Source organism: Eumetopias jubatus, unplaced genomic scaffold (assembly GCF_037043125.1).
Source record: "Eumetopias jubatus isolate StellerSeaLion01/CBP00866 unplaced genomic scaffold, mEumJub1_p1.0 scaffold_2, whole genome shotgun sequence".
NCBI classification, from domain to species: domain Eukaryota; kingdom Metazoa; phylum Chordata; class Mammalia; order Carnivora; family Otariidae; genus Eumetopias; species Eumetopias jubatus.
The window spans coordinates 9257484-9266324 of NW_028274808.1; the positions used below are offsets into that span (position 1 = coordinate 9257484).

An 8841-nucleotide genomic window follows, 5' to 3' on the forward strand; every position below is an offset into this window, starting at 1 on the left:
GAAAAATGTTTAAATTCCCCATAATCCCACCTGATATCAGTCACCACTGTTAAAGTATTTTTTTATATTTCCTTCCAAAGAAAGATAGTTCTTCTAAAAGGGAGACTTACTCATGACAGTTAAGTGTCTTCTCTTCTAAAGAGAGGGAATTGGAGATACTTTTAGTGACATTTCTGCTAAAGAAAGTGACTTTATCTCAATAGCCGTGTGGGATGGTGTTGTGTGTTTCGGCCAATAAGGCCCAAAGAACACGTCTGCCACTTTTGTATCTGAACTTGAAAAGTTGTCATTTTGATTAGTAAATACTAGCAGACCAGATATGTTTTGAGACTATGAACTTCACATCTAGAAGCCCCCACCCCCCACCGCCAATTGCTGTCACCAGAGATAGCAATGTTAATAAACAATGTCACCCCTTCTCTTAGGATTCTTGGCAGCGCCTAAAACTACCTGTTCCATACGACCTTGCTTAGACCCTTTATCTAGACTTCCTTACTCTCACAACCTGATACTAGGCTTCCCTCAGAGAGAGACATTTCTCCACAATTTTTTCCCCAGCTGTTTTTTTTTTTTTCCTTCAGAAAGCGAGGGCTGTCCATCCTGCATTTTTACAATGAAGTGAAGGTGCAGAGTCTTCTTCCCATGGGTCTTTTAGAGTCTTTCTGCCCGTGGGAGATGGGCAGAAAAGAGGTGGTGTGCGTGGGACTTAAAGTGATCATTGTGGGGGCGGGGGGAGTTGCATTATTAGCTTCTCCCCAGATGGGCTGTGTCTTTGCTGAGGGGAAGATTCCTCCCTCAGGCGGCAAGACGGGGGACCAGCTGGGGTACCGTCCCAGACTAGCCTCTGGGAACCCTTGGAGCATATTTCATAATTCTGAGGCGGTGTTTGGTTGATAGATTCTTTTGTCTCGAGTCTTCTATCCCAACTCTAAATTTACCATCAAGTTAGTCTTGATGATTTATCCTTGGCTGATTTCTTAAAAAAAAATCTTGCTCATAATCATTTATAACTGCTTTAACTTTTGTCCATAACTTAGGAATGACAGACATGTGAATTAAGCTGTGGAGACGAAGCGTTTAACTGCCTGGATCAGGACACTCCCTTTACACTTTCATCCTAATTAACGTCTAATGAACCCCAGTCAAAGGTCATGAAGGAGCTAGGGTCTGGAGTGTCTGAGTTGGGAGGCTATCCTCTAAGAAAATCCGTACTGAAGTCTTTTCTGTGCTGTAGCTTCGGCGGAAAGAAGTAGATGCGAGCAATTTAAAGTGTTGTGGCCTTCCCTGTACCCAGATGAAATATCTTGGCATATTTTTATTTCCTCAGTGCTTTGTAGAAAATCTCAGACAATTTAACTAATGAATTAGGGACTTAAGAAAACATTAATGTAACCTTAAATTTAAATGATTTCTTCATAAGCCATTTGTAATAGGGTCATATGATTAATCACAGCACACAGCATTACTTAGAAGCACTGCAGCCTGAGTATGTGTTGAATATAAGAACCCCAGGACTGAGACTCTAAAATCAATCAAGATCAACTAGCAGAATAAATGTCAAGTGATGAAATACATTCACCCAGCAGCCCTTCTGCACCCAGCTACTTTACAAGGAATAAATTGCAAATTACTGTCATTTATTTCATTTTTCTCCTTGTCTGGCAGCTACAGTGTTCATCTTGTGGACAAGATGCCGAGCAGAAGCTCACAACATAATACGATTAAAGCAGGTGGTCCACTCAGAGAATTTATAGCCAGTTTCTTTTTTTCTTTAATAATTATATGGTAATTAATTCGCCTTTTGTTCTCTTAATTACTGATCTCCTCACCACATGATACATGCTATGTTGATGAGGCATATTTCCAGATTGGTCTTTGGATATACTTGAATTTTATCCAGCTACTGGATTATAAATTAGATGGTTGAACCGGTTTTTAAGCAGCTCAGAAGAACTGCTAGAAATAGTTTTAAGTCTTTGATCCAATTATTCTAAAGGCAGAGCAAAACACTAGGGTGCGTCTGCAAAGAACACATGTGTTTTCGGTTAAGGCTTTTCCCTAGCTGAGCCGAGGTTCACTCGCAGGAGGAAATAAAACTGGCAGAATCACCAACACTTTCTTCTGTCCCTGGTCAGGGCTGGCAGGCTCCACCTCTCACACTGGGGAAACACTGACCCCTCAGACGCACTTCCTGTCCCCTTTGCAGTTTGCAGCCCCCAAGGATTTTAGAACCACCTGGGACCAGCTAGGATGAGTCACTGAACCTCTGTTTTATTTCTTGAAATACACTGAGCTCCAAAATCTACATTCAACGGCACTGATTAGTTCAAAAACATTATAGGCAGTGTTTTCATTGTAATGAATCACCCTATCTGTAAGATAAGTTAAGCCATGATAAATCGATGGTTGAAAACTGTCCATTTTAAAATTACAGACTGTGCATGGTCATGTCCTTGTTCTTGATAATAGTCTTTATCTGATCTCTGTTCAGTGTTATTTATTAACAAGTATTTATTGAGAACCTATTAGGTATCAAGCATTGCTCACTTCTAATGACTTTTACTTTACCATTGGCAGGGCCAAATCCGGCCCACCGCCTGTTTTTATAAATAAAGTTTTATTGGCACACCTTCCATTCCCATAGGCTGACGTATTTTCTATGGCTGCGTTTTGTGCTACAACAGCAGAGTTGAGTAGTTGCAACAAACTGTTAAGACCCACAAGCCGAAAATATGTGCCATCTGAAAAGATTTGTCAACCCCTGATCTCTCATATTAATAGGCCATTTATAATCCACTGTTAATATTCAAAATGATGGTCCTCGTTATCAAAATAAGTTAAACTATTTTGCATGCTAAGTTTACCTTAAAATGCTCTGCTACATTTTAGAAAGTTTTTAAATAATGATGGAAACAAAGAGGAACCAAGATATCCTCAATTAATCAGAACATTTAATTATCCTGGATAATGTTTTCTATCATAAAATTAAGATTAACTGCATATTTAGAGTTGATGTGATCACAGGTGGCATCAATATCTTGGTTACATTAACTCAGTGGCTCACAAGTTAATGTGCATATGAATCACCTGGGAATCTTTTTAACATCCAGATTCTAATTCTGCGGCCGATCTGGAGCAGGGTGGGTAATTCTGTGTGTCTAAGGCTCTCCCAGGTACTGCTGATGCTTCTGGTCAGTGGATCCCACTCTGAGTACTAGGAATAAGGTAGCATGTAGATATTTTTGTCTTTAACTTAATACTAAGGAGGAAATGGAATGACAGACAGAAATGAGGAACCCGGGGGGGACATGGGGGCCTTTTCTTCCCCCATCGTAACCCTACCTTCCACCTTGCCCCTCCCCAGGAAAGCTTCACTGGTAAGAGAATTTAAACCTCTCCTGGGTATTTGGAGCCCTGGAGATATCTAGGTAGAAGCAAATGGGTTAGAAAATGTTCAACTAATTGTTATCTAAGGCGGCCACCTTCAAAATAATGTAGAAAACTATCTGCATGTGTGGATTTTTTTTTTCTGTAAGAAAGCATTTCTCTCCTTTCTATTGGCATTCTTCACCTTTTTTTCTTTCTCTCAACAGTTTTTTTTTTTTCCCAAGCACATTTATGATCCCCTTGCTTTGGTTTTGACATTTCTTGACTTCTCTGCAACCATCTACATATTTAGTTTCTCTCGAAGTTTAAGTTCCAATATCCCCTCTCTTGGAAGAGGTATTGGTAAATGGAGGGATACAGAAAAAGAAAGTCCTCTTGTCTTCAGGCTTTGCTATTTCGGGATGGTATGACCTCTAATTCTAAAATACTGACTACCGTCCCCCACCCCGAAGAAGGTAGCCACAAAACAGTTGCTGACAAAATATTGAACTATAATGATTTCCTTAGCAATGCCTACTGCATGGCCAGCTTCAGAAACCACCCTCAGAATATTTGAGTTAATTAATTTATTTCTTTTTAAAGCTTTTATTTATTTAAAGTTGAGTTAATTTAAAGCCATGTATAAGTGTCTGTTTTATAGGTGATTTTAAACCAATTTCATCACAAAAGACCTCGTATGTCAGTTCGGTCTCAATAAAACTGGAAGGAAAAAATACCTCAAACTCTGAACATTTCAGTTAGATATGATACCTTGAGGTATCATTATAGGAACAAGTATATGAAGAATGTAGCTTAGGAAGCAAGAAAAAGGGGATGTATTTATGATTTTTCAGTATTTTTTAAAAAATTGTCTAAGTAATATTCCATCATAGAAATTATTTAATAATGATATTTTAACCAAAACAAATTTTATCATTAAAACGTTTTTAAAATAGGGATATTAAGGGGAAGGACTTCTGGTTTTAATTAATGTGAGCTCTTTCTCTCTTCAACCGTTTTATTAAAAAGACTAGTTCTTATAAAGGCATTATTAAAAATATGCAAATATTAAAAAAAAAACCTTAAAATAATCATGAAGCTCCTTTTCCAAGAGAAAATTCTGCTTTTCCAGCTACAGTAGAAGTCCAGCTTCTGACCTTAGTCCACTCTGTGTGGGAATAACCTGCAGATACTCTTGATCGTAATTGTGGGGGAGAATAAAGCTTCCCTAGTAGCTTTACAAAACACACATTCCTGCTCTGCCAGGCAGCCCGTGCCTTGCTGAAATATGATTGCAACTATTATAGCAGCCTTGATCAAAGAAAAGCATAGAAAATTGTCTCTAAAGTGGACAATAGAAAGGGTGATCTCTTTGGCCTTGTCAGAGCCATCGGCGAGAGTTTGCTACCGATGAGAACATAATTAGAGAAGACTCATTCTAGTTACTTCGGGGGGTGGGGAGCAGCGGACTTGAGAATATTTTAAGGGAAATAAAAGGGGCCACACTGTAATCCTGAGGAAGGGAAGAACTGGATATCACAAATGAAAAGTAGATAAAGTGGATGTACTGGGTGCACATTTCAGCTGTTTTTATTCTTTAGAAATTTTAATCGTGTGCTTTGGGTGCATAGGTAGCTTCGGAAGTGAATTTGGATTACCTGGGGAACCCAAGAGTTAAAAAGATGTCACAGTGTGTGTAATGACCTACAGTTGGCCATGGTCCACTTTTTGGTACCATGTCTTGGTACAGAAAAGACACGGGGAGGTGGTGGGAATGATCCCTTTTAGCGCTGTTACACTGTAGTAACTTTGTAACCTGTCATTTCAGTGAACTTGGAATTAATATGACAGATGGTACTCGTGCATTAAATGCTGATAGTCCTCGCTGCAGTAAACACAACCGCCTCTGCGTTCTCCAGGTTGTGCGGAAGGATGGTGAAAACAAGGGCAGGCAGTTTTATGTTTGTCCTCTACCTAGAGAAGTGCAGTGTGGATTTTTCCAAGTACGTGTAAGATTTTTCAAGCTCGCTCTCATGTAATTGAATACTTCTGTTATTAAAATGTAATGAATAGTGGTGCGCCTGGGTGGCTCAGTCAGTTAAACGCCTGACTCTTGATTTCGGCCCAGGTCATGATCTCAGGGTTGCGAGATCGAGCCCCACGTCGGAGCTTAAGGTTCTCTTTCTCCCTCTGCGCCTCCTCTCTGCTTTTCCAAAAAAAAAAAAAAAAGTAATGAATAGCAATTTTTTTTCCCATTTCATCTTTAAATTTTATTTCCCTTTTCACCTTTAAATTTTAAGTTGTCATATTGACACTTGATTCGAAAGCCTGAATGTTGAAGAACTTAAAATTCAAAGAGCTTCATCAAAAAAAGAAAAAGTAATCAAATAATAGCTGTTAGATGATTCTGGTTATGTCACACACGTAACCACAAGTGTAGATGTGTTGCCCTTGGTTTATAAAGATAGGAAGGTATTACCCAGGTGGCGAATAATCCAAGATGCAAACGTGCTCTTCCTAACTTCTGCTATGAAACCCTTGGTTTGTGCATTGGATAGAAGTACCCAGGAAGAATAGTTTATATACCTTGGATTTAGAGTAAACGTAGTGAATCCGATTACACAAGCTTGCACGGTAACAATGTAAATAGAGGGCGATTCCTCCCTCCTTGCCGATCTGTGAGTGTCCCTGGGAATGAAGATGGGATAGGACACTTGAATCTGGGGTCCTTCTCCTTCCTCAGGCTCACCTTCTGTGTTTCTCAAGGTGTGAGTCTCTCACTATGCTGAGTGTGACTCTAATGTGTAAAGATCTGTGTTTTTCCAGTTGTTGTATCTGGTGAATAACTGAAAAAAAGAAAACGCTGATCTGTTTCAGTGCTGGAACAAAAATTTTTTGGTTGGGCTCATTGAGAGAGAAAATCTTTGTCTTCAGGAATTTCCCAGGCCTTAACCCCTGCACAAGATGTAACTCCATCCTCCTGAACTGACACATTTCCTCCTCAAGGAGCTTTTGTGGATGTAATGGAAAAAATATTAGGTAGCAAATTAATAATATCACAGCTTGTTCTAAAGCTCCCTTGAGGCCAAAATTTATAAGAACAATACAAGGGAATCTGCCTAAATTCATCCATGTAATTCTGTATTGGATTCTTTCTTTTCCTAAGAGATGAAGGAACTTTAGTATCAAACTCATAACAAATCTTTGATCTTAATCATTTTAACTGAAACAGACTGATAGAAACATTGGTGATTGCTTTCCAGCAAGATTCTGATCGTTTCCAAATATTTTCAACAAAGAGGAAAGAACTCCTATAAGTATGCCTTTAGACAAAGAGAAACTCAGAATCATGGCAGTTTACTGCATAATTCAAACAAATTTGTAGAAGAGATGCTTATAGTCTATAAACTGTTTTAAGGGCAAGAACTAATGACTTGTGTCCATTTTACAATGTCAGATTAAGAGTAGCAGGGAATGTGGGGTGCACTGATCATGTGCACCCAGGCTCAGCCTGTACATATTTCTAACCTGCACTTGAACTTTACAATCCTTCTGTTTTCACCCTGTAGTGGGCAGATTTGTCCTTCCCATTCTGCAACCATGGCAAACGCTCCATCATGAGAACGGTGTTGAAGATTGGACCTAACAACGGAAAGAATTTTTTTGTGTGTCCTCTTGGGAAGGCAAAACAGTGCGATTTTTTCCAGTGGGCAGAAAATGGACCAGGAACAAAAATTATTCCAGGGTGCTAATGTTTTCTCCTTCTGTAGAATATCTGGCATTTGATTTCTTCAAACCATATATAATGTTTAGTCCCCTTTTGTTTAATTGTTTAATCTTTAATAGAAAGATTGTAGAATGTGGCACATTTTATAGTTCTTGCAATATTTGAGATCTGTTCTTTTTTTTTTCTTAATGTGTGCCATCTTTCCATTCTTTGGGTATTTCTTTTACCTTGACAAAGACTGGGTGTTTCATCAGATGTACCAAATATTCTATTTATCATGTATATATAATGCATTTAGTAATGACAATAAAGTATTTTTAGTGTGCTGTTGGTCTCTTGTAACTTCTTTGGGGAAGCAGTTTTTTTTTTTTTTTTTTTTTTTTTTAAGGAAGCTTACATAGTCCAGTGAAATAGCTAAGACTTCCATCTGTAATGAGTCATGTTCTTGGGTACCGCCACTCTTCACGGCATACGATTAAAGTACTTCTTGTTTTCATAAATGAAATTTAAGGAAATGAGATCTCCTTTATGGAAAAGAACATTTGCTTGGTTGTATTCTATTCAACAGACATCAAGTTCCCCGTTAGATGCCAGAGAGAAGCCAAACACTTGGATAACTTCAAATGCATTTTCCTAGAAGCCTATGGGGATTCAGAATATAAAAGTAATATTTAGGAACGGAAGTTGTCTGCAGATCTTTAAAAAGAGTTGATTTCAATTTTTCTGATCTTGATTTTAATATCTGAAATTAATTTTTAAAATCAAGTCCATTTAAAAAGCTTACTAATGTGCTATTGTTTTTTTATTTCTCATTTTAACTTCCCTCTGTGTTTTTGTACCCCCCCCTAAATTTAGTGCAGGTAACTATATAATTATTTACCAAAAGAAAAGGAAAACCTCAGTCTTATGTTGTTTCTGCATGTTTGTGGAAAATTCCACTTAGAGCTCGTTCAGTCTATTAAAAAGATTTTTAGACAAGCAAAGGACCGCGGAGAAGATGGCTTGACCCCCTTTCCCATTCTGTCGCTACACTGTCCATGCAGAGCTCTCAGAGTTCTCAGCATATGAAATTCTCAGCAAGGCCAGAGCATATGCTGCAGTGTAATCTGTGTTTGAACTCTGTGTTGAAGAGACAGACTTGGAACCAGCCCAAGATCGGTGACCCCAACCCGAGGAGCTCAACAGGACAATGACTACAAGGCAGACCCGGGCTGGCTGGACCACGGGTGAGCTTAGCTGACCCGGGTGTGCGTTCAGAACAAAACTATAGACTCCTTGTGCCACAGGGAGGGAAAGGCCCGTCCCTAACGAGGCTTCCATAAATGAGCGAATTAATGCCAGGGAAATAGAGGCAAATGAAATGCAATCAATTTCAGTATAATGCATGTAGATACTTACCTGGTGAGAAATATGCAGGATTTATGTGAAGAAAATTTTACTGAGAAGCATCAAAGAACCAGATGGACAGGCAAAACAGGGTCTTGTTTGGAAAGAATGGATGTTTGAAAAATGACATTCGTTCAAACCTGCTTCTGGGTTTTGACTGCGTTTCCCTTCAAAACCTCAAGGAGGTTTCTGCTTCCATGGTGGGGCAAGTTCTAACTGAACCCAACTCTAGTTTCTGGGCAACCGGATAAGCAGGTTCTGCACACACTCAGCAACAATCCTAGGGAGCGAACCAAAACTGGCAGATTCTGGAGAGGTGTAAGTTTTGGGAGGCGAGACCAGCTGGGGGTAACTTCTCATGT

General features: G+C 39.1%; 1 protein-coding gene across 1 annotated transcript in view; it reads left to right on the plus strand.

The window, feature by feature from the left end:
- NEIL3 (nei like DNA glycosylase 3) overlaps positions 1–7218 on the plus strand; it is a 45599-nt gene extending 38381 nt beyond the window's left edge. Inside the window, exons 9-10 of the mRNA XM_088021366.1 lie at positions 5195–5369; positions 6936–7218. Of these exons, the coding sequence (XP_087877492.1) occupies positions 5195–5369; positions 6936–7118 (358 nt within the window). The 3' untranslated portion in view covers positions 7119–7218. The remainder of the gene's footprint in view (positions 1–5194; positions 5370–6935) is intronic.
- Positions 7219–8841: the final 1623 nt, after the last annotated feature.